Genomic DNA, 14,532 nt, shown 5'->3' on the forward strand with positions numbered 1-14,532 from the left:
TCTCCCAAATCATACCACTGAGATTTTGAAAGCATGTTAAAAATTTTTTAAGTAACATTGGTTTTAAAAATATGTATGATTTAGAGAAATAGAGCACCCATAGTCCTTTACCATAGACCAGTAGGCTCACTCTCCAAGCATATTACAGTTTGTTTTTTAAAAAAGATTTATTTATGCATACAAGATCAGGGGTACAGCCAGAGGTGTGGGGAGTGAGAGGATTCACCAGAGACAGAGTGGGGAACAGAACAGGTGGATTGACTGAAGTACACTGCTGAGGGGAGCAGCAGGCGAGTCAGGAGAGGTCTGCTGCACCATGTGGGTATCTCCCTGACTGGGGATCGAACTTGTGCTGCAGTGACTGCGGATAGCTTCAGAGGCTGTGTCTTAACCCCATGCGCCACCAGGGAGGCCCGCATATTACAGTTTCTAAGAACATTTAATAGTATATCATTTGTGACCATAAAGTATTCTATACCTTTCTATCCTTATTCCCCTCATTCTAACCTACCTTCAAAAAGCAGACCTTACAAATTCAGAATGGAGTATTATTTGTTGCTTTCAAAGTGGGCATCTTGGGAAGCTAAAGTAGATGTGTCAACAAATTGCCACTTTTTAGAATGGTTTTGTAACTTCTTTGGAATTATTTCTAGCTCCTATCAAAAGTTGTTTTTCTTTTATAAAGTATCTTTGATGATAGATTTTTGAGAGAAATTTAAAACTAAATCAAAGTCATATGTGGATAAGAAAGGCAATTATACCATTTGAAGCTCTTTCTTTAATAATTTTAATTATTGATTTCTAGTCTGTAACACCCAAAATGTTTTGAGGTAGCTCCATTTTGTCTCTATGTCATGAAATTACTCCATGTTACATTAAAACCATCAAGAATTTTTTACATATTGGCAGTATCATTTGCACAATTATAGACATTTTCAGAAAGACAAATTTTTAAACATTGAGGAATCAGTTTGTGTATGTTTACATTTGTTAAACACTGAAATTATTTAATTTCTCCCAGTGCAGTTACTGGCTGAAATAGAGTTATAGACATCCACTATTTAAATTGAATAATGATAGGATTGGTATTCATAAGTACACTATTTTCTTTTTTCTTGGACTAATTTCTGTAACTTAGAGTGGAATTTGTTTTTAATTGTATTTATTATTGAGATTATACTGGCTTTATGCTGTAAGATTTAGGTTCACACTTCTCAGATACATGTTACCATACCACACCCCAGAATTTATTTTAATGAAACCTTGTTAGCGATAGAAATATACTTACACCAAATTCTCATCTTCCACGTTCATTTACTGTCCATTACTTAAAATAGCAATATCAATTATTTCTGTAATCATTTGTCCTATGAGCTCTATGAGTTCTTTGTTATAAAGAACTCATAACTCATTTAATATTTTGTTGTAAAGAACTCAATTTGTTTACTTGTTTTAAATAGTAGAACCTAAAAAGAGATATAATATTTTTGTTTTATAGTGAAGAATCTTCAGTAAATCTTTGTAGTGTTTTTATTTTGTTTTAAGAAACTAAACTGAGCAAGTATATTCATTTGGATTTAAATTTAAAATTGGTTTTGAATGTTCTTCAAGTAAATATCCAAAATCTTTTTAATATTATAAAATTTTGATGGTAAATTGTGGGGTGATTATGTATTTAAATGGGCAATTTAGATTAATTTCTGTTCAGAAATGAATGACATATAGGTGTCTGAGATAAGTGATAAGTGTTTTTAACCAGTGTTAATATCGTTCACATAAAATAACAAAATTTAAATTAAGTCAGTGTAAAAACTTAATGTTCTTATACCTAAAGGAACATTCCAATTAGAATAATGTTGTGGGTAAACCAAAAGCTATGTAAGAGTGCCTGTTCAGTGAAAATTAGTTGAAACTATTGTTGCAGAACTGCATTTAAGTGTACCTTAATATCCACTTCGGTTACCTTTCATGGTGTGTTTACTTAACAGATTGGCAAAACTGAGAACTTTTTTTGTGTTATAAAGTGACTAGCTATGAAAATGAAAAAAATATAGATCATCTTTCAGATGATCCAGTCCAGTAATAATTACAAAATGTAAATACTATAATTCATTGGTAAATTCCTTAACTGTGATATGTTAAGAATGGTTAAGAATACAGAGAAAATCTGCTTGGTATAATAGAAAAGGGTTCATTGAGACAGTGATAGTTGAACTGTGTCATAATGAATAATTTATGAAGAAATAGATCAGAAGTTTGCCTCTTATTTTTTTTGTTCTTGTGGTAAAATATGCTTAATGTAAAATTCATCAATTTAACCATTTTAAGTATACAGTTCTGTGGCACTAAGTACGTTCTTGTTCAACTGTCAACAGTGTCCATCTCCAGAACTTTTTCATCTTCAACAGCTGAAACAGATCAATGCTATTTCCACATTCCAGTCCCTCCCGTCTCCCCCTTGGAGTTCATTAAATTTCACAATCGAAGGGCAAATAGAAATTGAAAGGAATTGTTTGTGCCAGTGGATTGCCTGTATTTCTGAGTGAATTGAAACTATAAATTATTGTTATATTAGGGCCTCCCCTGGTGGCACAGCGGTTGAGTGCTGGGCTGCGAACTGCCGCAGGCTCTGCAACACCGGTTCGATCCCCGGCCACCGGCGAGGGTCCCACATGGCATGACAGACCTCTCCTGCCATGCCCGCTGCTCCCCTCAGCAGTGTATTTCATCACTCTGCCTGTTCTATTTCCCTCTCTGGCTCTGGTGAATTCTCACGCCCTCCCATGCTTCTGACTGTACCCAGTGCTTGTATAAACAAATAAATAAATATTTAAAAAAAATTATTGTTATATTAACCATACTAATTTGTAGGGAAACTTTTGATTTCACTTACTTTTTTTTAATGATTTTTATTCATGTAGTTTGCTTTCTTTTTTAGACTGAATCTGGATATGGGTCTGAATCTAGTTTGCGTCGACATGGCTCAATGGTGTCACTAGTGTCTGGAGCAAGTGGCTATTCTGCAACATCCACCTCTTCATTCAAGGTTTGTGCTTATGAATGTTTTCAGTTAAGACAACATAGATTGAGAGTTTAATACTGAATGTCATAAGCAGAACTTACTTTATAGTTTTTTACAAGAATTTTTCTATAATTTTAATTTATTTGAAGTTGTTAATAGAATAATTTCTAAGCAATAAAATCTGGCCCATAAATATAAAATGAACACATGTCAGAGATCATATTTTGTTCAGTAATTAATGAGCTAAGAATGCTGAAGTAATTTTGCTAATATATATAAAATTGATCAATAACCACAGCTTAATAACCAGTGTATCTCCCTTCAACAAAATTCATTCTGTGGAAAAGATCATTTATATTACTCTTAATTTTCTACTATTTAAAGAGTTGTAAATTAGCACAAATGTAATGAAACTAAAGACTTGTAAATAACCAGGCTGCACCTTTTCCTCAGGATTCCATAGCTGATACTCACTATTCCCTTAAAAGAACACTAAGTAATATTTTTGCCCCTTTCAAATTCTTTCATAATTTTCCCTCATAATGTCTAATGTGAAAATATTGTTATATTAGAAAATTGTTGGGCTTCATGCAATCTTTTTCAGGCTTAGCATCATCAGTCTACTGATTATTCAATTTCAACTCTATTACTGGGAGTATTATATTGAATTTGATAGTTCTCCCTACCCCATGCTCTCTCTGTGATAAGATACAGACCATAGAAGGTGATGACATACCACAGGACTGAGTAATTCTAGTTTTTTTTACTTGGATTGCATCCCACCCTTTTTGTGTTTTACAGAAAGGTCACAGTTTACGTGAGAAACTGGCTGAAATGGAAACCTTTAGAGATATCCTATGTAGACAAGTTGATACGCTACAGAAGTTCTTTGATGCCTGTGCAGATGCTGTCTCCAAGGATGAACTTCAAAGGGATAAAGGTTAATTAGGCTATTACCACTATTTTTACTTGGAGAATGAATGGATTTAAAGCCTCTTGATCTTAAAGGGTAATGTCTTTAAGTGATAAAGGTAATTATAGTCACTTTTGCAGCAAACCCCCATTGTAACAGTTTTCAGTGTTCATATAACTGTATAGTTTATAATGCATCCTAATTAATCTGATTGGCCGATATCAGGTATCTTCAAAAAATTTTTGCATTAAAGAGTGTAATATCTCTTATCTTGGTAATATGAGACATTTCACATGATTATGTCTAATACATGTATCCCTGATATGTCTTAGATACAAGTATATGTTTATGCCAAATCCTCTTAATCTGGAATAATTAGTCTCTTCTTCCTCTACCTCTTTTTCTCTCTTTACTATTCTTTTTCTTTTCTATCTCCCTGACTGTTTTCTCATAGAAGAAATAAATAATGGAGCTACATATACATTTAAAATTAATTTTTAGTGCTTTTTTTCTTTAATTTGCTCTGAAGGTAAAAATTGTTCCTAACACTATTACTAAATAGCTCTAAATACATACCCAGTACAACTAGGTTTCTTGACATAGTTTCCTTTCTTGATCTTGGTGTTTGATCTGAGTTCAAACTTTTTTGTCTTTACTTCTCTTTGTTCCCTTTTCCTACCTTCTCTTGGAATACAGTATTTTTTTATGATTCAATTTTTTAAATTTTTTTGTTGACTTTTTAGCTATAATTTTCTTATTTTGGTGGTTGCTATTGCATACACATTTAATTTATCACATAGTATGATACAGTAATATCTTTCAATTTCTTATGTAAGAATCTTGCACTTATGTGTTTTGATTTCTCCCCACTTCTGAAGCAAAACTCAGTATTCTCTAACCAATTCCTGAATTACAAGGGTTTTTGTAGAAACAGTTACTTGCCCTGCCCATTGAGACTTTGGATACTGTTCCCTGAAATTCCTTCAGGTGGTTCTTTCCCAGACCTTTGTGGTTCCTTCCCTCATATGTGCTGTTAGTACTCTCTTGAATATTCAAGGGGCCTTATGTCAATCTCCGGAGATTTCTATTTTGTTCTCTTCTCTCCAGTATCCTGTCTTGTGAATTATACTTTCCTTTTCTCTCTGGACTTTCAGCTCCATTTTTTCACCTCACAGAGTCTACCCAGCTCTTCCTGGGTTCCATGTTACTCTGGTCTGCGAAGATAGCTGAAGTAGTCGTGAGGCTCACATCATCTATCCTCTCACTCTCAAGGATCACTGTCCTTTGTTGACTGATATCCAGTGTCTTGAAAAACTATTGTCTCAGGTATCTTGTCTAGTTTTCCATGTACATACTAGAGGGTAAATTCAATCCTTCTAATCTATCATATTAGTCAGAAGCAGAAGTCCAGATTCCTCTTAAGTGCATAATTTTCTCTAAATTAAGTAGCCGTAAAGTTCTTTGCATATGATACACTTTAAAGTTTTTAGTTCTTTAATATTTGTAATTATCAAACAAAATATTACATATCACTTTCTTTAGCTTACAGATAGCCCTTTAAGCAAAAATAGGGTATATACAAGATTGGATTCCTGTCTTACTTATAAATGATCCAGATCAATAATGTATAGCATTTGAAGGACAAAAGTGATGGTGATAAGAGTAGAAGTTGGGATGCAATGATAACCAGATTGAGTAGAAGATTTGAAAAATAATTTTAAATATATTCTTTAAAGTTGCTTGTTACATAGTTGAGTAAATTACATCAGTGGTAGACTAATGTATTAGTTTATTAGGGTTACCATCATGAAATACCACAGACTGTCATTTAAACAACAGAAATTACTTTTCTCACACTTCTGAAGGGTAGAAAGTTGAGACCAAGGTGTTGGCCATGAGGGAAGGATTTGTTCTAGGTCTTTATTCTTGGCTTGTAGACAACCATCTTCTCCCCATGTCTTCACATCAGCTTCGTTCTATATGTATGTATATGTATGTCCACACTTTCTCTTGTAAGGACACAGGTCATATTGGAGGAAGGCCCATCCTGATAGCCTAACTGTATTCTAATTACCTCTTTAAAGACCAGGTTTCCAACTGGTGTCACATTCTGAGATACTGGATGTTAGAATTTCAACATAAATATTTGCGGGGAAAGTGGGGAGGGTAGAAGAACAGAGGGAGACATAGCAGAGACAATAAGAGGGGTTTTTTGCCCCTATAAATGTTTTCTTAAGAAATACTGGTGTTTTGGACCTCCCTGGTGGCGCAAGAGGTTTAAGTCCCAGCACTATGAAGCTATCGGCAGCCACTGCAGCACAAGTTCAATCCCCAGCTAGGGAGCTAACCCACATGGTGTAGCAGACCTCTCCTGTCTCACCCACTGCTCCCCTCAGCAGTGTATTTCAGTCAGTCTGCCTGTTCTGTTCCCCACTCTTTCTCTGGTGAATTCTCTCATCCTCACTTTCTCTGGTGAATTCTCTCATCCTCTACACCTCTGACCTACACCCCAGCTCCTAAATGCATAAATAAGTAAATCTTTAAAAAAAAAATACTGGTGTTTTAAAAAGTGAACTATGGACCTGGACCATAGTTTTCTACTTTCAGTATATATCAGAATTGCTGTCTAGGGTTTCTTTATAGATGAACTGTCATTAAATTATCAAACTGTTTCTGTGACTTAAATTTTAAGACTAGTGTTCTTGATTAAATGTGTCATTGAAAAGATAACACCAAACATTTCATTTTAGGTGTTCTGTGTTTTCGTATACAATGTTTTTGCCAAAATTGCTAGTAAAGGTCTTAACCCAATCCCCTCACCACTCAGATTCTCTTCAGTAAGATTTAATTAATTCTTTAGGTCTAGATACTCTTGAGATTACAGAAGACATGTTTGACCAAATACATACTGTTTGGTTTTAAAACAAGAATTACATAACACATTGAAACTAAAGGTTCTAATCTTGCTCTTCTGTTTACTGTTAGCTTGATGACTCAGTGTGTGAATTACTTAACATACTGTAAGTAATGATACATTTAAGAACTCCCAAAGGCAAGTTAAGGTATCCTCTGCATGTTAGTTACTGTGTTACAGTCCTGTTCAACCCTTTGTAGACGGTGTAGAATTATGTGTGACATGGCCCAAGGTAGTCAGGAAGATACAGGAATGATAAAGGACAAAATAGTTTGTCTCTCAAGATATGAACCATACCTTAACAAAAAGGGATGGGTACAGGTTTTAACATAACATAGTGTATTTAAAGACATTCTGCTGCATATCTATTGAGAATACCTTTGTCAACCATTAAAAATGAAGAGATCTTATACTAACAGAATCCAGCGTATTGACTCAAAGATAAGAATAAACTGGTTAGTTTCTGTTTTGTTTCATCCTAATATTCTTTAATATGTTTTATCTAGTGGTAGAAGATGATGAAGATGACTTTCCTACAACACGTTCTGATGGAGACTTCTTACATAATACCAATGGCAATAAAGAAAAGTGTAAGTAATATGGTTTCCCCCTCAGCTGGATAAAATACATTTTCTAAAGTTACATAATAACTATTTAACAACAACTATCATCTAATAGAATGATTTTTTTTTAAAGATTTTATTCATTTATTTATACAAGCACTGGGTACAATCAGAAGCATGGGAGGGTGAGAGAATTCACCAGAGCCAGAGTGGGGAACAGAACAGGCAGACCGACGAAATACACTGCTGAGGGGAGCAGCAGGCGTAGTAGGAGAGGTCTGTCGCACCATGTGAGACCCTTGCCGGTGGCTGGGGATCGAACCGGTGCTGCAGAGGCTGCAGGCAGCTTCGCAGCCCAGCGCTCAACCGCTGTGCCACCTGGGGAGGCCCTGGAATGATTTATTTTTAAAGATTTATTTTTTATTTATACAAGTGCTGGGGTACAGGCCATATATGCGGGAGGGTGAGAGGATTCACCAGAGACAGAGTGAGGAACAGAACAGGCAGACTGACAAAACACACTGCTGAGGGAAGCAGCAGGCAAGACAGAAGAGGTCTGCTGCACCATGTGGGATTCTCACCAGCCATCCGGGATCTAACCCACACTTCAGGAGCTGCGAACAGCTTCACAGTGTGGCCCAGGGAGGCCCTAGAATGATTTTTTAAAAGCAGTAGAACTGCTGGGATTCAAGTAAAAGTTTTTTCTAGGGAGAGACATATAGATAATATGTATATTCTGACATTAAATAGTAATGGCTGCTCACTAACAAAGACTCATTCAAAATTCCAGACATTGGGCCTCCCCGGTGGCGCAGCGGTTGAGCGCTGGGTTGCGAAGCTGCCCGCGGCCTCGGCGGCGCCGGTTCGATCCCGGGCTGCTCCCCGGCCACCGGAGGAGGGTCCCGCATGGCGCGCAGACCTCTCCTGCCGCCCGCTGCTCCCCTCAGCAGTGTACTTCGGTCCTTCTGCCTGTTCTTCTCCCCGCTCTGGCTCTGGTGAATTCTCTCACTCTCCCGCGCTTCTGACTGTACCCAGTGCATGTATAAACAAAACAAGCAAGCAAATAAATAAATAAATAAATAAAAACATGCCTCTATAAAAAAAAAAAAAGATTAAAAAAAAAAAAATTCCAGACATTATCCCACTTACTTCAGCATTATTTGATGGTATCAATTTCTAGTACTGAAAAGGTTTATTTCTTATGAAACATTGTAATGATGGAATTTGAATATGTATTTAAAAGTATATTTCTCTCCGTTTAATGTTATTTTCTCTCTCCACTTGATAAACTGGTGTTGAAAAGTATATATTTGATTTATTAAAGGAGAATTATTGAAATTGCTGATTTCACAGCACAGTTATGCACAGACTAGGAGCGTGGTTATTTATTTCATATATCCCCTTATTAATTGTTGCTTTATTTATAATGGCTAACTCATTATATGGAATTCTAAATTGCTCACTGGAAACCTATGATTTGTAACAGCATGCATGAACTTGGAGAGTATCACCTATGTGAAATGAGCCATAGCAAATACTTCATGTATCACTTACATGTGTAATCTTTAAAAAATAAAAACAAAAACCTTTGACTCATTGCTAGAGTTCCTGTTTTGATATGATAGCCTAAGGAAAAGCTAGAATGGATTCCTAATATTTTAAATTACAAAATCTTCATGAGGGAGGGAGTTAATCTGTGTTTATTTTTTGCTGAAGTTATGAAAGAATAATTTTTTAAACTTGTATGCATAGAAATAATTTTCTGTTTCATAGATAATATTGAAGGATTCCATTATTGATACTAAAATCTAAGGCATCTCCCCCGCATTTTCCTTTTATTATTTTCATTATCAGTCTTCTTTCTTATAAAAGGAAGTACTCTTGAATCCTAGCTTCATATTATACCATTGTCCTTATAACCTGGGACTGAAATGTTGAATTACATTGAACCATACAGTTTAATTTATCTGTATGGAATTGGAAGGTTATTTTGGGAATGTAATTTCATGATGAATAATCTGCTTTAATAGAAAAAAAGATTTTGGGGAGAAAAAATGTTATTTGGATATTAGAAAAATTATTGAAAGAATTAAAACTCCTTGGTCCATCCTCCATCCTATATACACTCAGTTTACTCCACCAGTATTCCCCAAAAGAGAATGGAAGGCATTTTCTGTAGAAATAGAATTGGAGAGCTAGATATCTGGCACAATGAAAGATATGTGTGTTGGCCAATCAATAAAATGATTACATGGAAATTTATATTCTGATTATTAAAATCTAATAGCCATATTTTTTCTGTTTGTCTCCAGGGACTTTGGTAGCTAGGGACAGAGTAAAAGTCTACATATTAAAAGATGTAATTCTAGATTCCCTTCTCTTACCCTGTTTCCAAAATACCCACAAACCAGTATATATTTTCTAATACATCATCATGTATTGTTAATGTCATCCATATCTCTTCTTTAGTCAAGTATGTGTATGAATCTTGTTGATTTCCTTTATTGGGTTATTTTCTTACTGTTGAGTTTTGAGATACAAGTCTTTCATAAGATATGCTGTACAAAGACTTTCTTCCAGCCTGTGGCTTGTCTTTTCATGCTGTAGTCAGGATAGCGGATAAAATTCTGTGCTAGTAATGAAGACTTGGAATCTAAATGAATTTGCAGTAGGGGGAGGGAGGGGAGAGTGCCATCAAGAGCAGCTCTGCCTTTCACTCTCCCAGCCCAAAATTTTATTAAAGATATAAACAAAGGAATAAGAAAATAGCAAACAATTGTGTTTTTGCTTATGCAGATTTGTAAGTTACTGCTGAAAACAAGCATTTCTGGTTAGTAGGGAACATGCACACAAGTCAGCACATCCTCAGAGAACAGGAGTCAATTCTGGGAAGAAGTTCTGTTTGCAGAACTTCTAACATCTTAGAACTCCGTATGCAGAGTAAACAGGTACTCTCCATAAACTCCAGCTCCCTTTAAGGCAGCAGGCTCCCAACATTTTCATTCTTTATTTTAAATAAAAGTGATATTTGTGAGGTATACAATGCTGATATACTTAATGAAATTTTTGCAGTCAAGCTAGTTAACTTGTCATTGCATCACATAGTTACTGTTTTTTGTGACAAGAATTTCTTAAATCTCTTAGAAAACTTCCAACATTCAATATAGTATTAACGATAGTCACTATACTGTGCCTTAGATCTGTAGACCTGTTCATCCCATTTAACTGCAACTTATTTTAACAGTGACTTTAAAACAAATTCAAAATTTTGTCAAAGTACAGTTTATCAGTTCTTTTATGGATTGTACCTTTGCTCTCATGTCTACATAGGAGTTTTTTTTTGTTGTTTTTTTTTTTAATAGAGGCATGTTTTTATTTATTTATTTATTTGTTTGTTTGTTTTGTTTATACATGCACTGGGTACAGTCAGAAGCGCGGGAGGGTGAGAGAATTCACCAGAGCCAGAGCGTGGAGCAGAGCAGGCAGAAGGACCGAAGCACACTGCTGAGGGAGCAGCGGGCGGCAGGAGAGGTCTGCGCGCCATGTGGGACCCTCCTCTGGTGGCCGGGGAGGAGCCGGGAATCGAACCGGCACTGCAGAGGCTGCGGGCAGCTTCGCAACTCAGCGCTCAACCGCTGCGCCACCGGGGAGGCCCTACATAGGAGTTTTTAAAGTCAGAAGTATTTCATTTGTGAATTCTACTGGAATTCTTACTAGCTATAGAATAAGATATTGTACTCTCTTGAGATTTAAGTTTTTTATTTAATTCAAAGGCTGTCTGTGAACTAAAATTGCAAAATATAAACATGAAAACCATTTAGTTTATATATTGACCCCACACTTAAATTTGTACTTATTCATTTCAGTATTTTCTTAAGTTATTTTAAAATTTCCAGGTTTCTCAAAATGTTAGGTAATTCTTGCTATAATTAAAATATTTTTAATGTTACTTAAAATAAGATATGGGGCCTCCCCTGGTGGCTCAGTGGTTGAGCGCTGGGCTGTGAAGCTGGGCGCAGCCTCTGCAGCGCTGATTCTATCCCCGGCCGCTGGCGAGGGTCCCACATGGCGCGCAGACCTCTCCTGCCGCCCACTGCTCCCCTCAGCAGTGTACTTTGTCAAGCTGCCTGTTCTGTTCCCCGCTCTGGCTCTCGTGAATTCTCTCACCCTCCCACACTTCTGACTGTACCCAGTGCTTGTACAAATAAATAAATAAATCCTTTTAAAAAAAGAAAAGAAAATAAGATATGGTTTCTTTTTAATGTATCTTAAAACTCCTCCTACTACATTATTTACTAGATGCAGCACAACAAATAGACTTCAAGATATAGAATCCAGAAAAAAAGACTTGAAAGTACATATGCTGGCATACACTTCTTTACTCACAGAACATTTATGAAAAGTTTTAAATGTTCGCCCATGAGAGAAATTATAATCCAAAAACCTGCTCTGACTTGCTAGTTTTCTCACATTTTCTAACTTTAAGTTTGGAGAATAATTATTTCATTAGAAAATTTTTCATTGAATAACTTTTTCCCCCCTCCAGTATTTCCACATGTAACACCAAAAGGAATTAATGGTATAGACTTTAAAGGAGAGGCAATAACTTTTAAAGCAACTACTGCTGGAATCCTTGCTACACTTTCCCATTGTATTGAACTAATGGTGAAACGTGAAGAAAGCTGGCAAAAAAGACTGGATAAGGTAAGACTACTTTTTCTTCCTTTTTAAAAATTATCAAATTTTTGCTGATTGGACATGTAAACCAAACTAACTTCTTAGGGCAAAATCTGCCGGGTTGACTGTTGGGTGGAACTACACCTTTGAAACTTTATGGGCAACTTAAAGCCATGTTCCTAATGAGATTCACCACTTACTGATTCAGTTTCTATACAGATGCATTCCTGATAAAGTTTTATTTTTTTTAATTTTTTTTTAAAGATTTATGCATACAAGAGCTGGGGTACAGGCTGGAGATACGGGGAGGGAGAGGGAGGAGGTGAGAGGATTAAGCAGAAACAGTGGGGAACAGAACAGGTAGATTGACTGAAGTACACTGCTCTGAGGGGAGCAGCGGGCCAGGCAGGAGAGGTCTGCCGCGCCTTGTGGGTATCTCCCTGGCCGGCAGGGAATCGAACCCGCACTGCAGAGGCTGTGGACAGCTTCACAGTGCAAAGCTCAACCCACTGCGCCACCAGGGAGGCCCATTGAAAGAATTTTTAAAATTTATTTTTACATACAAGAAACTGGGGTGTAGGGCAAGGGTGTGGGACATGAGAGGATTCACCAGAGACAGAGAGGGAAGCATAACAGGCAGATCTACTGAAATATACTGCTGAGGGGAGCAGTGGACGAGACAGGAGTGGTCTGCTGTGCCATGTGGGTTAGCTCCCTGGCCAGGGATCGAACTCATGCTGCAGTGGCTGGCAGAGCTGAGATTTAACCCCTGTATCACCAGAGAGGCCTCCATCATTCTTTTAAATAGATTTGCTGTGTCAGTTCCATGTACTTTTAGCTTAGCAATTGAAAATGTTCTTTAGTGGTGATGATTTTTCTTAATTACCTAAAATAATAGTCCCTTCTACTATAGAAGTGTACTAATTTTTATTTGCCAGTCATGTTCAGGAAGGCCCAAATTTCTAAGATTAAACAATTTCAATTAACAATGTTGGTTAAAAAAAATCTGTTCATTGAAAATGTTTGCTCATTTTTTTTTAAAGATTTATTTATTTATGCATATAAGAACTAGGGTAGGCCAGAGGTTGTGGGGGATGTGAGAGGATTCACCAGAGACAGAGTGGGGAACAAAACAGGAGGACTGACTGAAATACACTGCTGAGGGGAGCAGTGGGCAAGACAGGAGAGGTCTGCTGTGCTGTGTGGGTAGCTCCCTGGCCGGGGATCAAACTCATGCTACAGTGGCTGGGAATAGCTTCATAGGATGCGTCTTAACCCATTGCACCACTGACGAAGTACACTGCTGAGGGGAGCAGCGGGTACGGCAGGAGAGGTCTGCGCACCATGTGGGACCCTTGCCGGTGGCCAGGGATCGAACCGGCGCTGCAGAGGCTGCAGGCAGCTTTGCAGCCCAGCGCTCAACCACTGCACCACCGGGGAGGCCCAATGTTTGTTCATATTAATAGACTCATGCATATAATTTCACATGCTTTTCATTTTCTCTTAAGCTTCTTAGTTATATTGTGGTGTGTGTTGTTTTGTTCACTTTTTAAAATTAAGGTCTAACATGCACACAGTGCAGTACACCAATCTTAAATACACTGCTTTTTGATATTTATACATATTAATACACCCGGTAATTACACTCAGAACTAGATACAGAACTTTTCTAAAACCTCCGAAAGTTCTTTCATGTCCCATGCCATACCACTACCTCAAGAAGTGACCATAGTTCTAACATATCATAGATTAATTTTGCCTGTTCTTAAATATCTTATAAATCATACAGTATATACTCTTGTGTTGGTGCCCCCCCCACCTCCAGTATTGACTCTGAGATTCATTCATGTTGCTATATTTAGAGACAGTTTATTCTTTGTCATTATTGTATACTATTGTGTGATGAATTTGTTATTATCACTTAAGTTTATCCATTTTTCTTTCTGTCAATGGATATTTAGGTTGTTTTTTTATTTTTTGACTGTTGTGAATAAAGCTGCTGTGAGTGTTCTTGGACATATCTTTTGGTGAACATATGTACTTCTCTTGGACATAACATCTAAGAATAGAATTGTTGATTCATGGGGTATATGCTTAGCTTTAATGAACATTAGCTGTAAATTTCCAAAGTGGATATATTATACTCCCACTAGCAATAGATGGTAATTCCAGTTGCTCTTTACCCTTGACAATGCTTAGTAGTGCCAGTATTTTGTAAATGTTTTGTTTTGATTTTTGCCGTTCTAGTGAGTCTGTAGTTCTATTTTTTCTTCAGTACACAAAAATCAGTTGATCATTAGGTCTAGTGCAAATCAAACTTTAGTTTAGATGGGGTATTTAAAAATAGTTTTATTTGAGTTTAGTGTAGATTTTTAACCTTAGAGTTCTAGATCCTATCTATAAAGCAAAAGGATTAAAATATAAACCTAAATTGTTTTTCAGC

The 14,532-nt window shown here is 36.6% G+C and overlaps 1 protein-coding gene across 1 annotated transcript in view; it reads left to right on the top strand.

Annotated features, from left to right (window-relative positions):
- CERT1 (ceramide transporter 1) overlaps positions 1 to 14,532 on the top strand; it is a gene marked incomplete at both ends in the record, with an annotated part of 85,868 nt that overhangs the window by 47,716 nt on the left and 23,620 nt on the right. Inside the window, 4 exon segments of the mRNA XM_084233717.1 lie at positions 2,939 to 3,046; positions 3,824 to 3,962; positions 7,356 to 7,439; positions 11,959 to 12,116. Coding sequence (XP_084089843.1) covers positions 2,939 to 3,046; positions 3,824 to 3,962; positions 7,356 to 7,439; positions 11,959 to 12,116 — 489 coding nt within the window.

The sequence above is a fragment of the Talpa europaea genome (assembly GCF_964194135.1).
Source record: "Talpa europaea genome assembly, chromosome: 5".
Lineage (NCBI taxonomy): Eukaryota > Metazoa > Chordata > Mammalia > Eulipotyphla > Talpidae > Talpa > Talpa europaea.